The 21,025-nt window shown below is 37.5% G+C and overlaps 1 protein-coding gene and 1 non-coding gene across 3 annotated transcripts; one reads left to right on the top strand and one right to left on the bottom strand.

Moving 5' to 3' along the window:
* Nucleotides 1–8,582: 8,582 nt before the first annotated feature.
* ccdc3b (coiled-coil domain containing 3b) lies at nucleotides 8,583–21,008 on the bottom strand. 2 transcript variants are annotated; one of them, XM_067504316.1, is made up of 6 exons: nucleotides 20,794–21,008; nucleotides 20,138–20,320; nucleotides 19,031–19,130; nucleotides 18,508–18,920; nucleotides 14,578–14,752; nucleotides 8,583–11,013 (listed from the first exon to the last, which is right to left on the bottom strand). In XM_067504316.1, exons 2-6 carry the CDS (start codon nucleotides 20,206–20,208, stop codon nucleotides 10,720–10,722), a joined length of 1,053 nt encoding a protein of 350 aa, XP_067360417.1. In that variant the 5' UTR covers nucleotides 20,209–20,320; nucleotides 20,794–21,008; the 3' UTR covers nucleotides 8,583–10,719. The 2 variants fall into 2 exon arrangements, with proteins under 2 accessions (XP_067360417.1, XP_067360418.1); XM_067504317.1 differs by lacking the exons at nucleotides 19,031–19,130; nucleotides 20,138–20,320; nucleotides 20,794–21,008 and adding an exon at nucleotides 19,155–19,299 and having other exon boundaries at nucleotides 8,585–11,013.
* Nucleotides 19,534–19,606, top strand: trnar-acg (transfer RNA arginine (anticodon ACG)). Its single transcript has one exon. It is a non-coding gene; the product is annotated as a tRNA-Arg (tRNA).
* Nucleotides 21,009–21,025: the final 17 nt, after the last annotated feature.

Genomic DNA, 21,025 nt, shown 5'->3' on the forward strand with positions numbered 1-21,025 from the left:
ATAATTAACATTGTTACAGTTACAGGTGTTTTATTCTTGTCAAGTTCTCTTTAAAATCTTGTCATGCATATGGCTATAGGACAAAAAATGTTATAACCCTAATATAAATTACATTGAGTTTGCTGCTTCAAAAAGTGTTTTTCAGCTTTATCCTGCATCTCTATTTGGGAACTTGTTGTGTATTTGGACAGTAATTATCTCATAACTCATGCAACATGCATACCAGTGAATATTGATGATGGATTTTAAAGTATTGATATGATTAAAAAAAAATTATACTCTATTATTATATCTATTATTATACTCTATTCTAGAAATACTCAAAGACACAGCAATACCTACAAATATGTGGTAAGAAAACTTACTTAGTAGCTTCATAAATGTAGACAAAGAACCGGGAAACAAAAGTAAATATTTTACATTCCAGTGCAATGAAAGAAGTGGTGAAGAAAATCCATCAGTATATCTCATTACCTCACTGCTTAGCCATCTTGGCAGAAAAATGGCAGGAATTGTACATTTAAAGGCAAGAGCAAATTGCTACAGCTTTACATGCATTATATTGTTTTCAGCACATACTGTGCTCTTGATTCATGGATTTTAAAAGCTACCAGCCTAAAGAAAGGCTTTGTGAGCAGTTCTCATTTATTGCTCACTAATCACTTGTAGAGAATGACCGGTGTGTGGTAAGATTTGTTGTACAAATTGGTATTTGTACCATTAATATGTTGCCTTTTGATAAATGTTTGGGGCTTTTGTACTTACAGTATACGCAGACGCAGTGCATCATTGGTTGTTGAAAAGTGACTTGTGGTTGGAACAGATTTGTAAGTGAAATATACATTAAAATTCCTGTCTATGCATTGTGTAACTACCTGAGTCCATGTGTATTTTAGGAAAGATGTATCGTAAACTTTTATTTCATATCATGCACATATTTCTAGTTTTGAGGTAATAGGTAGAAATTGCTGTATTAATACGCATAATTAGTAAAAATTAATACATTGGGATCATACCAACATTTGAACTTCAGCTGTGCACATATCTCCACAGTTATTTCTTCAAAACTATATTTTTCTAAGCTATACAGTGTGTATGGTAAGCTGACTCAACCTTAAAGTTACTCTCCTTCTTTCATATAATAGAAACATTGAACAAAGTTAAAATGTTAAATAATACAATAATATTGATCTCAGTTGTGAAATTCTGCAACTGTTGATCTCATGAAATAGTTTTGTGGTTTGGGAGGTTTGTCTTGAATGTTAATTTCATAGTTTGCTACATTAGGCCTCTTTTCCCCTCCCCAAGGAATGCTGGGCAATTGAGGTCTGTGGTTTGGCTGCTGAAGTATCACAGTGGAGGAGACAAGAGAGCAGAAAGAGAGTGGAAGTCTAGTGGTCAACCTGATTCAGGAGACAGTAGACACAGTAAAAATTATGCGGTCAGACCAGAAACAAGCGACTGATTCAAAATAATAGAAGCAAAATTGCATCAATCACAAAGTAGGGAACGCTTGAAGATGGAACTTGCATGTACACCCTCAAAATTGGAAGAAAAATAGGAAACATGGCAAGTGGGAAACTGTAAATCAAGTATGGGAGCTGAAGACGGTGGGTCTACATTTGATTAGCTAACACATACTTTAATTCCTCTGAAGGCCCTCATTGATTAGGTTTGTCCACCTCCTTCCAGTATGACTTTGCAATGCTTTTGCCAATGCTGTCACACTTTCTGTGAACGTTGAAAAATTCACGGTAGAATTTAAGTGAGGTAAAGAGCAGCTTAAAATATTGTTGTTGTGGAAGTTTACATTTTGGCTGCACATTTCTGGCAGAAATAGCTGCTGCTGACACTATACTTGATTGTGCAGAATGGTGCACAATATGGTTAAATATGGTCATGCTAATATTTCTTTGTTACCACTAAATAGATATATATTTTTTACCAAATCAGTGGGTCTAGATAAAAATTTAAAGTTATTTAAAAAAAATTAAAGTTATAACCAAAGTTATTACATCCATCTGCAGAGGACATAGATATATCTGTACCAAATTAAGCAAGCATCCTTTCAGATTTAAAAAACCTATAACTTGAGCTGCTGCTTTTACATTATGTCAAAGTGTTGAGTTAAGGATTAAAATGAAATGTTTTGTGTGTGGGGGAGAAAGCAAATACACACACACTTCCCCTCATGTCTGTCAGCAGGAATCTATTGTGCTAACATCTGTCAGTGCTTTCAGGAGCTTTATCTGCCCATTTATGACTGTGTTGTCCTTCAGCGTGTGCAGGTAAGGAGTTTCCTCAAGTTCTTCTGGCTTTTACTCTTTTTTAAGCTTTTCTAATCAAAACTAAATGTTTAGTAGATTTATGATTTTCTTTTTTTTTTTTATTCTAAAAACAGATTATTCTGATTTGGACAAGCATTAACATTTCTGTTTAGTGACACTTGTGACCAATAAATTCACTCTAGTTTTAGCTTCAACTGAAGTCATTCTACGTCTGTGACCCTGTTTCATAGATTTGGGGTTTATGACCAATTTGCTAATTATGCGTTGGTGGCAAAAGTAATTGCTGCTTGCTCACTAGCAGTTTTTTATAGCATGGAAAATGTTGCAATTATGTTGCAAGTTGTACAAATGGTTGCAATTGCAAAATGCATGACGTGATTGTGGGCTTTTACTCTAAATGGAGCAAAGAAAAATAGAAAATTTGGAATGTGTAGTTAAAGTGGAGTAATTGACAAATTAAATGCCAAAATGATTTAGCATTTTTGTCCATTAAGTAATAAAACATCTAACAGAACCAAATCAATTCTTCCTCAGTCCATAGTTCAACTTGAGTAGATACAGACAAATAGATTAGTGAAAACATGACCTCTTTAGTGGAAAAACCAACAGCAAATGCAGTGAAATGCCAGTTCTTGTCAGCTATGCAGTTTATTTTTATGACACACATGAGGACATCAAAGATTTAATATCATTAACCAGTCACCGCATGAGGTAAAGACGTGTGTGTGTGTGAATATTTTAATGTGGTAATCTTTGTTCTATTTAACAATGCAACTTTCTCCATAGTCTCTCTGGCTCGCTCTCTCTCAAACACACACACATACACACTGTTGTATGGAGCCTGGGAGCTCACTTAAATGGTTTTATGGATAGATTTAGAGTTGCTTTATGGACAAAATTCCAAATAAACACAGACACACTCACATTCCCATCTTTAGCCAATCACTGAAATCTTTTCTTTGTGTCTCAGCATTTATTTTGGATGTGGTGATAGTTCAGAGCATCTTGCCAAAATATGTTCTTTGGATCAAAACATGGAAAAACAGACAAAAACCATTAATGTAAAAAGATTTTCCAGTTTCATTTCTGTGATCTCACATTGTTTAGGAGTAAAACCAGGTTGTTTGAGTCCCTGAGGTGATGAAGCAGAGGGTGAGATCACCCTCCTTTCTGTGCTCTGGAGATTGGTGACATGCAGTTTGTGAACAGTTCACTAATTGTGAATGACTCATTTCAGTAGAAGTGAGGGAAAGAGAAGAATTGTTTCTATTCAAGAGTTGGATCTCAAAACTGAATCTGAATTTGCTTACATTTAAAAAGATGTCCAGAGGTCTTAATGCACACACACTGAATGCTGAACCTTCTTGGAACATCAACACACAGTTCTGCAACTCCTGAAGATAAAGCATCTCAGTTTATTAAAAGCTGCAGACCCTCAACGTCCTGCATGACTGTGCAAACCACAGTTGGTAATAATAAACAGGCTGGAGAGTTGGATAAAAAAGAGGAGAGTGTCTGGCAGCATAACGAGAGCTACTAATTTTCCACTTTTGGGAAAATTCGGCCTGCAATTAGGGTCAAACATCGCCAGAAACTTGACATCCATGTTAGTAATACATCTGATACTGACCTATGCTGGGAGTTTACCCCAATGCTGTCAATCAGATGATGGCAGATGAAAAGGAAAAATGCTGTCAGGAGGAGAACATGAAAAGCAGAAAAGGAGAAATTATCGTCATCCAAGTGTTTTTCCACACCTTTGGCGATGGGGTTTTACATATTTGGTGAGGCTAATGGATTACAGAGGATGTCAGACGGGTTACAGAGTGGAATTTGGGGTCATGCTGAGGCTGGCAACTCTGCTGACTGACATGTGTGGAATCTGAGTTTCCATGTCATTGACTTCTGCTAAGCAAGTTTCACTCATATATTCAATCTGCCAGCGCTGCAACCTTTAATTGTTATTTACACCAAATTACTGGAAATGCCCTTTCTTAAAGTCTCGACCTCTTAACCCTTTATGCTAACTTAGATGCAGATATTTCCTTATTCATCTTACAGCAATTAAGATTTTAAGATTTATAGTTAGAGGATCGACTGGTTGCTGCAAATAGGGGTCAGTTTTTATTTTTATTTTTTCCCCAAAAAACCTTTTTCCTCCTGTGTAATTTGTTTTGTCTCTATTTGCTTTAGAATAAAGTAACCGTCTTGTATTTGTTTCAAAGTAATCTGTTGTACTCAGATTGATCCTATTTAATTTAAGATGATTCAGTGTTTGTGTTGAGTGTATGTGCATTTCAGCCCAGTTTTGTGTGCTTAGATACATTCAGGTATATAGTGTAACTTTCCACCAATAAAAAGATACTGCAACTTGAAATCGTAGTAACACATAATATTTTTGACCAATAAATACTATACATGTTTATAACTGGCTGATATTCCGCCACCTTTTCATCGGCTGTAAGCAGGTTCCAAGACAGTTCATCATGAGTTTTCATCACCACACTCACTGCAGAATCCATCCAGCTCCAACCGTGTCGCAGAGACATCCTCTCTTTACATCTTATATACAGACTTGTCTAGTTTCCCAGTCTGCTCCGCCTTTAAACCTCATCATCGTCAGCTAATGATACTTCAGGACTCCATCCCATCTGAGGCACTGACCACACACTCATCGCCCCAACATGTATCCAGAATGGTAACACCCATCACCAGTTCGACTGTAAACCAGCAATTTAATGCTTCTTTTTACAAACGATGCAAAACCTTCCAATGCAGTCCTGAAAAGCCTCAATTCCTGAACAATCACTCAAAAATGCTGTAAACATCCAAAGTGGAAAATATGGCAACATAAAGCTATGATCCACAAGTATAAATATAAAAATGGCTTGGCAGTTCTAACACCAAACACAAGAAGCTGAATTCATCCTGCTTGTATTGTGGACCTCATCTGCAACTCAGACGAAGAAACTCTGAAATTTCAAGTGAAGGATGGAGCGAGAACAAAGTGTCTGGGGGTGGGAGGGAGCGAAGAAGTTGTTAGTGAAGGTAAAAACAGAAGTTTACCTTTAGCCTTTTGGGAGGGAAGTGGATGGATGTTGAATTCAGTCCAAAATAAAGTTTAAGTGTTACCATATCTCGTTGGAACAATGAGTTCCAACAAGCTTTCAAGTTCAGTTAGGGCCTTTTCGCATGCCGTTAAGTGGTCAAAGTAATCAAATCTGGTGTTATGGTCATTACTAACGCGTAAATCAAAACAGTGAGCTCACCATTTGGCATGCTGAGATACTGCACTTCTCTCTCTGGGTTCTAGAGGCAGGTTACTGTGATTGTAGTCAGACTGGAGCAGCAGAGGTCTCTGAGGGGAAACACACACATCAGTCATCCTTTGTGAGGCAGACACAGGCAACAATAAAAAAACAAATCTTCCTCAAATCAGTCTAACTGCTCAAGTATGAAGACATGATGAGGAAATGTTTCCACGGCTATATTCAGAGAGATGCAGGGCAAATGTTTCAAAAGAGACACGAGGAAGGTGCGAGCTGACAATGAGAAATCTGTTTAATGGCAACATAATATGAATATCATATCTTTTCAAGTTTATCCTCAATAGCAGATTCCTTCCTCTCTCTCCAGACTGAAATATCTCTTCAATAATTAGGTGGATTTCATTAAATTTTGTGCAGACAGTCAAATCCCAGTCAGTCCCAGAGGATGAATCACATAAAAGTTGGTTGGTCTCTGACTCAGCCAGGGTGGCAGGGTTCACACCCACCCCCCAATGCACCGAGCTCCTTTTCTTCCTCTTGTCCCTCTCTCCTCTCCTCTCACCCCACAATTGTCACCACTGTATGACATTAACTCTGTGGGTTTTCTCCCATAGTTGTCTTTCTCCTTCTCTGTCTCCATCTCTCTGTCCCTTTCTGCACTTGTCCCCCTGTTTGGAGCTGTGTGTTTTCCAGTCTGCAGGTACTGGTCCGACCAACCTGCTCAATGTTTTGTTGTCCCTTTTTGTTGCTCTTTTCATTTCTCTCTTCACGTTGCAATGACCCCAACAGGTCAAAGAAGATGGCTGCCCACCCTGAGCCTGGTTCTGCTGGAGGTTTCTTCTCTTAAAGGGAGTTTTTCCTCTCCACTGTTGCCTAGGGCTTGTTCAAGGGGGAATTGTTGGGTTCTCTCTCTACAATTTTATAGTCTTGACTTTATTCTGTAAAGTGCCTTGAAATGACTTTGTTGTGAATTGGCGCTATATAAATAAAGTTGAATTGAATTGATTTGAATTGAACTATTAAATACTGTAGACTGGCATTATATTTGGTGTAGAAATCGCCCCTTCACAATAAATGTAAATGATTTCTGAACATGAACAATATCAAATCAAATGTTCAATTTAAGTTTGGTTTATTAACAAATATGAATGACATTAGCAAACCTATTTTGTGTCAGCTAAGGTTACTTAACAAAGTAAACATGAATGCAGGTACAGTAACGGAGCATCTCTCTCACTCTTGTACTGTGAGATGAATGCGGCATAGTACAAAGCTCATTTCACCGTCGATACCTGTCCACTTGATTTCTTCACATGGAGCAATGAATGACGCTCACGTGGAAAATGCGGCTGTCTTAAAGAATATGAACAGAAGTGGGGGGGAAGCAAAAGACACATTGTTTTAACCAATAAGGTGCTTTGGGATTATCAGTACCAGTGCAGCCAGAGAAAATAATGGGATTTAAAAACATTAAACAAAGGCAAGATAAATAAGCCATGTCCACAGATAGCCGGGTCCTCTGGAAGGAGCCACCACTGTGCACTTCTACTGCCTGACATCTGTTTTGCAGCTTGGCTATTTACAGTGGTTTGTTCTGAGAAAGCAGTATGTGTATATCATCTTTGGCAAAAGTCCATGGGATTCTGACAGCTAGCTGCAGGCAAGGTTGTCTGATGCAAAAGGTTTCCCAGGAAGAAGAAAGACCCAACGAGGAGAAGATATTACAAGTATGGAGTCGTTATCTAAAAGGTTAAGCGATGTGTGAGAAGAAAAGCTTGTAAATGTCTCCTAGATATCATCTTTACTATAGAACAATCCTGCAATAGAGCTTTTGACATAAAACATGTTTGAAATGTGTCCGTTTTTTATTTCTCCTCTTGCCATGCAAGGCTCGCTCCCCTCGCTCACTCTGTTTTATGTGACAGCCCCATATGGAAGAAATTTAGTTTAACTCTTCTGGAAATTATGTTGAAATTTTAACCACCAAGAAGTTTTTGCATCTGAAAAGACACTGGACATTAAATGACACAAGCTTCAGAAGAAGAGTTCAAAATAGGGCCAATTTATTTTTAGGAAACTATTTGCTTTTGACTTTGCACCAGTTCATTGAAACCATTTGATTTATTAGTGGTGAATCACACTCGACATATTGTGCATGCCAGAAAGCATTCATCATTTCTGACTTGAGAACATGGACGGCAGGAAACATTACAATTGAAGTTTTATAATGTTCACTTGAATTCATAATCTTTTCATCCATGCTGTTTGGACATTTATTTCAAAACATCAGACTTATATAGAATATATCAAGAAGAAAATTTAGAACTTTTAGTAAAGTTGGACGGTGGCACCAATACCAGCAACTTGGTTCAAATTGTTAAATAAAACTGTTGCTGCCAATTTGACAAGTCTGGAAAACTCAGAGAAACAAAACGATGTAAGCTATTTTACATGATTAGATTACAAATCAATACCAAAAAATGCAGCAGATGGAATTTCATTTCTTTTCCCACTGTAGTGAATGTGGCACTGCATAGAAAGTGTTATCTTCAGATTTACACAATATGTGCAGGGGACTAGCATTTTTTAATGGGGGCACCACAGTGGCAGAGTCACACTGGAAATAAAGTTAACAAGTTGATATGGGCTACACTAAAAATGTAAAACTTTCCGGATGTAATCAACCGGTAAAAGGTTTGTTTATTGTAAGAAATGTGAAGTACGCAACTTTACCTATGTCAATTTATCTTTTATATCTCATATTTCTCTATGCATCCCTTTCACTGTCTGCTATTCATTTTGGTCTGACTTCATGATGTTGGCAATGCTGACAACCCATGGCCACCTGTATGGCCAAACCTCTGGCTATGTTCTCTGCACATGAAGTTTTTTGAAGCTCTCAAGAAAGCAATCACCTGTGCACATATTCCTTTTTTTTATTAAAAATGTTAATTACTTTCAACTTCAACTGGAATTAACATAGAACACATGCATGTTATGACATCTAAAACATCCACACATAGATTTATGTTAAATTCTTTATTTATTAAAAAAATACAGTAAATGTTACACAACTTATAATGCTATATTAGTAAAGCAAACCAGATATGTCTGGTTTATACAAGCAAAGTAACAAAAGAAAATATCAAACTTAAATTTGTGACACAGCAGAACCCAATCATGTACCTGCTAAAACAAATCACTGACTTGAGTGCTCAGCACCCTGTTTTCAAATACATACATCACACTTTCATTCAGCACAAATTGTATAAATTGACTTGCAATAAGGACAATTTGAATAAATGCACCCATTCCACTGTTCACTGAAATAAAAATAAAAAAACATTATATTTTGCAATAGTTCTGTGATATAAATTGATGAAAAAACTACATGAAAAGCAGGTAAGACAAAAAAAAAGCAATAATGTAATGTATAATGCTGCATCTTGCAGCCTTTAATCTTTGGCACAGCTGCTAAATGTACTTTCATATGTTGACTGTGTAAGTCAACACATCATGTACTTCCAAACACTTTTCTTTATGCCCTTACTGCAGTTGGCCTTGGTCCTTGATGTCTTTATGATCCCTAGTCGGATTATAACTGATCAAGAGCTAGAGCAGACTTTTCTGGTGATAATATTTCTGAAATAAGACACAAAGTTCTAATATTTATACAATGCATAATGTGTCCAGCACAGTAAAAAATACAATTTATCAAAAGTTTTTTTTCCATTTCCAATTCTTTAACATTTTCCACGTAATGTTCCAACAGTGCATTGTTTGATTGTGCTGCAACTTACAGTTTTTCTCAATTGCTAAGATGCATTTAATGAAACTGGGATCTACTTGACCTTCATCATCGCCCTCTTGGCACAACAGAAGTCTTCTCTTGCAAATGAGTTAATACATTTCCATTGATTTCACACATTTTTACATCCTTTTTGAAAACAGTGAACACACATGCCATTCAGTGACCCAAACCTTTGTTACATTAACTGTGTAAACAGAAGGAAATTACATGTTCCGTGTGATAGAAATTACTTGCTAAATTATAAATTCCTAATATACATGTGTGCAACCCCTACACAAACTTAGACAAATTGGCAATCAGTTCTTAACCATCTATAAAAGATGCTCTTCTGTGTTGCTACTTGTAAGTCTTAACCAAAGATGAGGGAAAACACTCAGTATAATGTTGATAAGAACCTGTGGCCTAATTTAGTGAATGAAGTAAATGTAAGATTTAGAGTATTTCAAGTCTTTATATAGATTTTTATATAAATATTTCAACCTTTAATTTGGTTTCTTTTTATTTTTCTGTATTTTTATTTCATTGTTTATGATCTGATTTTCTGGGTTTGAACAATATGGGAAAAGAATGAAATGTGATGCAATATAGTAAAAAAATAGGATGGGAAGTGATTGAAAGAGGGTATTGGTTTGAGTATTGAAAAAAAATTGCTTTTGTCGCGTTTTGTTAGTGTAACAAACAAAATGTGTTATTTTGGGCAGTGAGCTTCTGTTTCGGCTTGTGTGTTACCTGTTTTACATAAATTGTGACGTCAGAGTGGACACAGGTGTCTAGGGAAATAAGGAAAGCTCATTGAGGACTAAAACAGGTGAGAGTAATATAGAGAGAATATCAGAGCATGGGGTGAAGTAAGAGGATTTACATGAGCCCTTTCTCCTGTGAAACTATTTTAATTCTTTATCCCAGAGGCAGTTCATCCTTTAATTTAGTTCACTTAAGCAAATAAAAGGGTCAAATAAAATAGGTCAAATAAAAGCCAGTCTCCACACACACATACAGATATAAGCGCTCCTGTAAGTACAGAAATAAAGATGTAAATGGGTGAGTGGTCTCTGTTTAACTGAAAGACAAAAAGGCACGGGTCTGTTTTACCAGAAAATGTAACTAGACAAAGAAAATGGGCAAGTTTGATTGTGCAAGCAAAGATTCTTTTGTATTATGTTCGCTGTGAAATAATTATTAATTAGGTTGATGACATGGAGAATATACAACATTACAATTTTAAATCTGTCATGCTACTCTCAATTGATCAACACTGTCAAATGTTGATGTCATCTCTCCCAACCATTCACTTAAGATCTTTTGTGCTGACACAGACTCTTCATTGTGACCAAACTTTGGTTTAAAAACTCTATTTTTTTAGCTTCTTAGAGTTGACCTTTTTGACTGGGCGGCTCTTTTGGTCTTGAGTAGTGTCCTGATCGGGGTGAGTTTCAGTCGTCTGTGACTCATACAGCTGCTTGAGGCTGAGGGTCTGTTGCTCTTTTGTGATTTCTCGTTGGGCTTGGCGCAGCAGACGTTTCATGGTCTTCACCTTTTCTCTCAGATGACCGTTGGCTTTCTCCAAGGAGCGCACCTTCTGGGAGAGGGTCCGCACCCTCTCCTCCTCCTCAAATAGAGCCTTTTGCACTGTGGAACACAACAACTGCGAAGAGGAATAGATATGTTGGCTTATTTGAGTTTCTGGAGAAAGGCATGTTATTTATCTGAAAATGTATCAATAGCACTTCAGGAAAATATCTTGTGAAATCATGGTTGGAGTTGTACTTCATAATGACCTGCACTAAATATCAATGTCAGGTTAAATTTTCTCCACATTAATGACATAGATTGTGATTATTTAGCTGTTTTTGATTCTGGATTTGTTCTGGATATGTCATCTGAAAGAATGCTTCTGGCCTGCTCTTTGGACTGAAAACCAATGCCAACAGCTCATAAGTGTTTCTGGTTGTTTCACTGTTTGTGTATGAGAGGGATAAACAAAGAACATTTGGCTGCTTAGTCTAAAAGGAAAGTGGAAAGAAGAAAATAAAATCTCTAAACTGAATAAGTATTTTTGAGATTATTCCTCTGTGGAAATATATATGAGATTTAAATGTTACAATGCACTGTATGTCCTGCTATTTATGAGGAAGCCAATTAACAGTAAGCCAAAGACAACACAGGCTGGGGCACCAGGTAGTGTCTAAGGTAAATCGGAGGTAAGGAAAATGGTTACACAACACACTCTCTACTTCCCTAAGACACCACTATGAGATGAAACCCATCATGCCTGTGAACCAACAAACCATCCAAAGGATACCTATCCTATAGGTGAAATAATTAGCTCCAGATGTCTCTGACTGAATGCCTGTCGGCCTGAGCGTGGATTTCCTCTGTAGATCCTCATGCTTCCACATGGACCAGTGTGAAACACTGATGTAAATTCCCTGCCATCAGATAACAACCGCTGAGGGTTTTGAGGAAATGTTAAAAATGTGCTGCTAGGCTACCAGCCCACATCACTGGTTAGTACATTACTGGCGGTAATAGTGTCTGTGGATTTTTCCCATGTGCTCTTTTTGGTGTCCCATAGGGATATGAAAGGGGTATGAAATTTCATAATGCAAAGAATAAAGTTTAAGGAGCAGAACAGTTATGTAAAGCACAAGATTTAGACTCACAATCAATGTTTCTGTACCTTCAGTCATTTCTTATTTCCATGTGTATAATGTTGTTCCAGGCTAAGCTCCAGTGTGGGCAAATAATTTTGTAGTTGCAGCATGAAACTTTTGTTTGAAATTCTTTTCCATATAAATAGGTCCCACAATTTACCTTGTTGCATAGAAGAGCTATAATATTATTCTAATTTCATACTTAGACACTTAGTACTTTGAGATTATTATTGTGTTCTTACAAAGCTGAGAGATGTCCTAATTCTACCTTTTTTTGGTTCAAGGCCCATAAACACTGGGCCCTACATTTCCCATAGTGCCACTTAGTGACATAAACCCTCTTTCCCTTGTAAATGAGAAAACTCTACATCCACAGGCTGCAAAAAGGTATTCAACTGCCACACCCTCTCTAGCCAGCAGGACTTCAACATCTCTGATGTAATCCAAACCTCACTACACTTTGACAAAGAGAAAAGGGTTTTACAAGTGCTTTAAAATAAAGCATTTTTAGAGCATCAGAACAGAAGCTGAAATCTTCACATGTGAGCATCAGTGGTTTGCCTTAGTGTGCAGCTATCAGGTTATCATGGTCTGAAGACCTTCAAAACTACAGTATTAATAAAATAATTTTTTATTAGCCTTGGGTTAAATCTTAAGGTGATTAAAAGCCATTTGATTTGCTTTAGTTGACACTATGTGATATTCTATATATGGTATGATCTGTTGTGAGTTCAGGTCAGTTCACCAAACAATGGTTGCTCAGTACCAGAAAAACACAATCTGTTTTTATTTTTGCTAAGGGGAAATCTAAATCTAATAATGACAGTGATGTAAGAAAGCAGTACCGATATCTAATTGTCACCGTGTAATTATAATCACAGGCCTGACTCAAAAGTGTATTGTTAATGGAAATACAAACCTTGTTTTTATACCCTTTAAGCCGCAGCTAGCAGATTTTTGCTTTTGTGAGTCTTCAGCACATGATTGGAAACAGACAGGAGAAGACTTACCCTAATCAGGGGGTTAAACAAAGGGTTTAGATCCATCAAATGGGATAAAGCAGTGATGAGTCAATGGAAACCATTTCTAAGCTGACACGCAGGCAGTGAGATGAACTGCAGCCTTACAGAGTGGAGGAGCACTAGGTGTTTGCTAATTGTGTTGAGGCTCTAATAAGCTTGTCACTTGAGCTGAAGCTTGTTTAAAATCTTTAGTCACTGATTTTATGGATTTCCAGAAATTTGTTTCAGGCCTTATGTTCATTCTTGGATAAAACCATTATAAAAATATATAAATTGATAGTTAGTTAGTGTTATGAAGTTCTTCAAATGATTATACTTTTAAAATATTTCTCATGTTCTGTGGCTGCACTTGTATTCTTCTATGGTAATGTTACAGTTAATCAGAAATTGATTTCATCTCAGGGCTGCAATTAATGAACATTTACTTTATAAAATGTTGAAAATATGATATAAATAAATAAAATCATATTTGCCTACAGCCATGTGAAACAATTGAAAAGCTATAACCAGTTACCATTTATGTGTTTGCTGGAAACAGTGACTTAAACAAACATCACAACAGTTGCCAGTTAATTAATACAAACATTAATTATTTAATTTCTTCTCTTTAAGGGACTGACACTTAAACCTGACTCTAATGATGACATGCCTCAAGATGACATCACTTGGAGGAACTAGTTCAGATTATGTCATCTCGATGCTCATACTATGGAGTTTGTAATCATGGTCAAACTGCTTTTCCAGATCTCCTCCAAATGACATCACCTGAACTCCTAAAGATTAAAAAGTCCTCTGGGTGATGTCATCTGGAGGAATTTTTCAGCTAAAAGCAGAGAAATGGTTAATATATGGAAATCAGAGGGAGGTTTAAAGAAGTTTCATGTACATTTACACCCTAAACTAAAGCCATAGCAAGCAAGTTGAAAATTGGTGAAGTTGCAATTACTGCATTAAAGTTGCTGCTACTAGTATAATACACCTCTCTGTGTGAGCTTTAGGGGGTCAGGTTCCATTTTGAGTAATGTAGCCGCCACATGTCAACAAGAAAGAAGAATGTGTGAGAATAAAAACGATGGAATCTCTTGTTCTGCTGCATGAATTTTAAGCCTTTTCTCTGAGGTGTCCATTGTGAATGACTATAATGAAATGCTAAATTGTGTTATGTAATTATTTAAATTATGACATATTTTCATATGTCTCCACATGATGTCACTTTAATGTTTATGCTCATGTCTTTAAGAAAATACTTTTGCAAAAGAGCTGGCAAAAACAATAGTTTGTTTAACCAGAATTTATTTGTTTAAACAGTCTGGCCCAGAGCTCTGGAAACAACTGCAATACTGAATCGTTTATTTTGTAAACCACCATACTTCAGGATACTAAGGTTGTGTGAAGCCACCATGAATGTGAAACAGCTCAGTCTCAAAAGCTGCCCTTTTCACTAAGTGATTGTCAGACAGATGACCTAAAAGAATATAACATTTAACAACAATACCTACTGAATTGTGCTGGTGGATATAAGTGAATACGTACCCTGCTGTCTTCCTGAGCCTCCCACTCGGGGGAGAAGCTGTGGACCTGAGTACCAGGCGTGCAGTTGGAAAACTGGAAGAGGCTGGCAAACATGCGGTGGTTATCTGCAGTGTCGGGGAAGATGGGGTCCTGGAAGTTCACTCCATGAGGGATAATGTTGTAGTTCTCATCCATCCTGCATGGCACAGAGGGAAAGCAATAGTTAACAAAGGCAAAAACTAACATCTAACATGATATTTACATTTAGTCATTTAGCTGACGCTTTTATCCAAAGCCTTTACCTAATTATTCTTAACTCTGTTTTGCTCCGTCTCCAGGCAAAATAGTAGATCAAGTTAATAGACCTATTAAACAAATGCATGAACTGGAACATTTTGGAACAAAACTGCTAAAACACTTTTGAATATATATAGAATTGTTAGCAGCCCTTGGTCTTTTTTAATGCAAATTCAGATATTATGTAAATGGCTCAAGCCAATAAATAAAAAAAATCAAAGGCTTTTACAGTGCATGTTTCTTATCTTCTCCAACAATGTTGAAGTGTGTGAGGGAGGAAGTCTAGAAGCAGCATGTTTTCCATACATCTGGATTCCATCTCATAACCCACGAGAGACATCAAAAGTCTGATCTGTTGTATATGTTGGCATGTTGAAAGGGCAAGAATAAAGCTGAGGTTTTGCTTCAACAGAAAAAGTCAAAGGTCAGATGAATGCACAGTGAACAGGAGGTCAGAAGAATTGGGGATGTAGGAGAATGTGACAGTGCAAAATTAAGACCAAAATAAACCCTCGTGAGCACAATAGTGATGTAAAATGCTAAATGCACACTCCAGCATGTTACAAAAACATTATTTTAGGTGAAACTTTAATCTCATTTTAGGTTCCGTATCCGGTTCTCTCAACACAGAAGTTTAAAATTATAGAATGAGACATACACTGTTTTTACAGTGAACATATAGCTGAAGCACTCAACACTCAATCTGTCTCATGTAAAGGTCCTAAGGGAGATCCTCTGTTGCATTTTTATCCATACTAGGCTGATTCACTCTATCCTGTGACATAATAATTATCATGATTGATTATGATTGATTGCTTTTATAACAGGAAAAGGACGTCCACTGGAGACTGCAATGAGAACTTTCCACTTTTTTGGTCGCTAATACAATGTCTGGGACTTTGTGTTGCAGAGTGGCCTCAACAATGCTCCTTTGAAACTCTAAACTTCTCTATTTTTGCTTTGTGATGGAAAACATAATCTTAGTGAGAATGCTACAGAGCAGGACATGCAGGACAATTTGTTTCACTTTTTTAAACCATATAATGGATCATTTTTAGTAAAGTTGGGGTTAGACTTCATGTCTTGGGTGATGAAGTCACAAATAACACAGAAAGTAAAAGCAAACATCACTTTTATTAAGAAAGTGCTTAGAAACAATACAGGTCTACAGTGATACATCGTGATGAGGTTCAATTACAGCAGAAGCACTAAAATAATTTTGAGCTTTGCTGAGAGGTCAGAAATGTATACCCCTCTTGTCTGTACCTTAAACATGACGCTACTCTCATAAGCAAGTTAGTTTACCTTAGCCCAGATCTGTATGAAGGTAATAAACCTATCAGCATCTATAATCAATAATTACCACATGTTATATCTTGTTTAGTCTGTTTCTTGGCAGGGAGCAGTAACTTTTTTCTGACACATAATCCACAGTTAAACCACAACTTTTCTGAAAGCAAATGAAACAACAAGATGAAGCACGCTTTTGAAAGAGTTTTAGTGTAGCAGCAAGCAGAATCTTTTTTTCTTTGAATACAGCCAGACTAGCTTTTCCCCATTGTTCCAGTCTTCTTTGCTAAGCTAAAAGATACAAATTAATTTTACCAGTTTTGTCTTACTCATAAAATTAAAGTGTTGAAATACTGTTTTAACTAGGTTCTTAAATCTCACAGTTTAAATCTTACTTTCTGGTCAGGATTACATTTTGGAATAAAAATGGAAAGATCAGAAACCATTAAGAGTAGTCATTTAAAGGCCACAGGAGCACTTGTCAGTGTTATGAATCTGCAGGAGGATAATAAAACTCTTTAATGATTAATACATTGTAGTCCAAATTTAAACAACATTCTGTTTCCCATCAGTCTATATCATTGTGGACCACAGTCTTTTGCCAAAGTGTGTAAATATTTTAATAGAGGGCTGCCCTCCATTACAACCCCTAACAACAACCACTGCATTGGTTTCCTGTAGTAATAATTGCTTCCTAATTATCAGGTCTGTCCTTAAATGTAGCTCTCATAAGATGGGCTGCAGGAAGTTTCCAATAATAGTCGCCCAGCTGATTAAAGGGTTAAAGTCTTGACATATTAATTACAACAACAGGGCACAGCAAAGTTGTCCCTGTAGGTGGGACTAATTGAAATAATTAAAATCATATTAAAAAACCTTTTGTCATGGCACACAGCATTACACACACACAAGTGTGTTCTGTGTATATGATTTTAAAAAAATGCTATACATAGAACTACTGTTGTTGACCTAGCTGCAGACCTTCATGTGGGACAGCCAACAATAAAAATGAAAATAAAAAATGTACGAATGCTTGTCATCATCTGTTTTAGAGAAAAAGCAGAATGTGAGCATTATATCAGTCAGGCCTGTCGACACACGTTCCTGTCACTGAACCCCACACTGGTGCATTTCAGCAGTGCTGGGCAGACGAAAGGTGGTCCTGCAGACTGATGGCGTGCTGATAACTCTCCTGAGTAATATTCTTTGCAGATTTACCTTCAAGCTGTTAGGAAATGTCTGGCACTGTAATTATGCTGGCTGGTATGCAACAGAGGTTTCCTGAGTAACACTGTTGTTTCTGTTCAACACAGACCTTTAAGAACGAACCCAACACATCATTTTTGAGTTTAAAGTGGGACATTTGGCGGGTTATTAAAAGTTATTATTAACCTGAAATCAATGCATTGCAAAGACACACACTGGTTAAAAAAAGCTGTATGAAGATGGGGTCAGTTAACTGCAAATGTTTCCTCACTGGTCAATGCTTTATTGAATCCTGAGTCTTTACTTCCTTTTATAATCTCAGCCAGTTTCGAACAGTTGCTGGATTTTCCGTGAACTGCACAACACCACAGTCTTTTGCCAAAGTGTGTAAATATTTTAATAGAGGGCTGCACAGAGAGGAGGTCAGGTTCAATCTATGGATTTAAAATTATATCTAAAGACTGCATATTGTGGATTTCACTCTTCTTAATGGGCTATAAGTTTAATGAGCATCCATCACTGATGTTGTCTAAAGATGATTCTCAATTGCCTTTTAAAGATTTCTCAATGGTCTACCTTCACTCTGTGTTCACAGTGTCAGTGGGGTCCAGTTAAGATTAAGAGCCAGTGATGATGTCATTTAAGTGTATGATTGTGAGGCAAACTGGAGTCCTTGTCTAACTGGTCTTAATCCAAAATAATTAAAAATGCTGTGAAATGCACAATTAGTTTTCTGGACTTTCACTTTCTCAAATATGTTTGACTTTAAAGGGCTTTACATTAAATTTGAATTACCACTGACTACGTTTTTGCCATTGATTTCAATGAATTACAATAAAAACAAAAGGAGACAATGTTTCATTTGCATTTTGTTGGAGACATGGACTAGGTTCTAAATGGGTCATAATCTTTGGGCAACAGTCGCAGACTATAAAAATTTGCAACATATCAACCATATCAACATATATGCTTGCAACAAACATTTACTATGGTATAGTTTCATTTGACAGATGCAGACTACATTACTTTTTTATCCTGTTATATGTGCTTGTTATAGGACTAACTGTATCTCCTAACTCATTCTGGTCTTATAAAACTAATAGAAAATAATCGTTTTCATGCTTGTCAAATGTGGAATTCCACAAATGTGGGCCTCACCTTAAAAAGAAATAGTAGTTGTTGTTTCTTGTGACACTGTAAGAGAAGCAGGGGAAGTAGCCCAGGCCGGTGACATTGAACCTTGAGCCGGCAGGGACCTCCAGCATGCTTCCCCACGCCTGGTCGCACAGCAGCTCGATCTCAGCGGAGAAAAGCAGGTCGGTGTCGTGCTGCCACGGCAGGTAGTTATACACACTGTACGACTCCTTGTGCAGCGCCAACACTTTGGCAAAGACTATGATCTCTGCCAGCTCGGCACGGCACGCTTCTGTCTGCGGTCTCCAGTCATGGGGCAACTGGCATCCCCAGCTCCCACAGGGACAAGTTGCTGCCAGAATAAACGCCAAAGTAATCCACATGATCCAACAAAGGGGAGACGTCTGTGGCTGACTTGCGCACCGATGCACGAGATGCTGCAGATGGATGAAAAAGACAAATGCAGGACTTTCACACAGTTAACATACTTGCAGCAAAGATGACTCAACTGATAATCACAGTTAATCTGTGTAAACAGGAAAACAACCCTGGGGAAAAGCCAACTTCTCTTCGCTCTGTGGCCCCTGTTCTTCTCTCCAGAAACAATACCTGCGATCAGTGGATCAGCCCATTCACACCAGGATTCCCTGCAAAAAAAAGTTGCTTATCACCTTTGAGTTGAGATCCGGAAGAGTACATCAAGCGTTTGCATTCAGGGATGAGGGCTATTTTAAAAGTACTTTCTGCATCCTTACAACAAACCCTGCAGTGCCACTGTTGTGAGGTTAGATGGTATTTCATTTTACAATACAAAGCTCTATAGCAAACAATAAATTGCTGCCATTACAATGAAAGATCAGTGGCGCCCTCTACTGAAAGCCTGTGAGAACACGGCGTAGGTTAATTACCGAACTTTAACTCCTGCTTTCGGTTTTGCTAAATACACTTTTTTCCGTTTAAAATATGACAAATTGACCTCGAAAAAATAGCACATAATGTCATGAAATTTAAATAGACTTGGAGGGCGCGCTTGTGCGGCATCTTTGCTACGGGCCAGTGGCGCAATGGATAACGCGTCTGACTACGGATCAGAAGATTCTAGGTTCGACTCCTGGCTGGCTCGGTTTTTTGTTGTTATTATTAAATGCTAATTGATATATAATATCAAGTACATTCTTTAGCTATGTGTTTTGTTGCCATCAATAGTAATAATTTCCACGATCTTCATCTTCAAGAACTTGGACTGTAAAGAATAAGGGACATCTCTCCTCAGCATAGTTGTCAGAAAGGTGCTCTGAGAAACTATCTCCACCCACAACCTTACTACACATTAAACATTCCAATCCCTGTGCTACCTGTGACGTCCCTGCTTCCCTGAAAGCTGTGCCTGACTGGGATGCCTCTGCCTCTCTTGATCAGCTGCCTCTTTTTGAATTTGTTCCCACCTCCATCCTTACTTGTTCTGCTGACCGAGGGCAGGGGAAGAAGTAGTAAGTCCATAAGGGTCAAACTATTTGTAATTTGAGTTTTATTAGTTTTGTGCAGAAATGTGCATACATACAAATGGGTATAGGATATGGCACATAAAACATTCTTTTATATGATATGGTGACGTGCATGATAATAACACCTTGATAACTCATCATTTACCTACCTTATGAAACCCACACCCTTTTTGTCTGCCAAAAAAGTCCACCATCTTCTGGCTCTGCAATGGGCAAGCATCAATACACTCTATGGCCTCTTTCCATTTCCTGCTACCATTTTTTTTGCAAGTAGTGAAATGGTACTCAGATGTCCATCCAGTAGGAGTTGGACTTCCCTGTTTTAGTCATAGCTGCAGAAAGAAAGAAATTGTTAGCACAGACAAACAAATAATTGTTGTCACTTGTAACACAGGATATTTAACATTTAACAGCTCTGTGACCACCAAAAACCACCTCTTAATACAATCTCCAGTAGTATAATCTTAAAAAAAGTAGAATTTATGTCAAAGAGGTAAATTTCACTGTGATGTTGCCAAGATATCCCACAATTCACCCCATGGCCTTTAGCATTGTAATGTTAGAGGTAAGGTAGTGCATTTAGAAGCTACTGTAGCTCTGCTTTAAGAAATGAAACCAAAAAAATCCTCTAACCACAATTTCATCTCCACTCATACAGAAAATATGTAACAGTAACGTAAGTACCGAACTACACGTTAACCAATGATATGACAGCTACACTACCGAGGTTTTCACTAACTTTACTCAGTGTAATAAATGAGTTAAAACTTTCTCTTTAATTCATTCAGTGTTTGAAAAACTTTACCTGTAACCTCCAGCTGCCGGAATTAGTGATCAATTTTTGATTTAGAATGGCAACTTCTCGAAGCTTGCCCATCATGAGCTCTACGACCCTCTACCGAGAAGAAACATCCAATCAACGGGCGACCTTCTGTTAGGAATTGATTGGCTCTTTTGCCAATTTGGAGTGTTCACATCTGTGTTCGGACCAAGTTAGGAGATGTTCGGAAGTTTTCGGACCTGGTTAGGAAAGTCCG

Source organism: Channa argus, chromosome 5, assembly GCF_033026475.1.
Source record: "Channa argus isolate prfri chromosome 5, Channa argus male v1.0, whole genome shotgun sequence".
In the NCBI taxonomy this organism is placed as follows: Eukaryota; Metazoa; Chordata; class Actinopteri; order Anabantiformes; family Channidae; genus Channa; species Channa argus.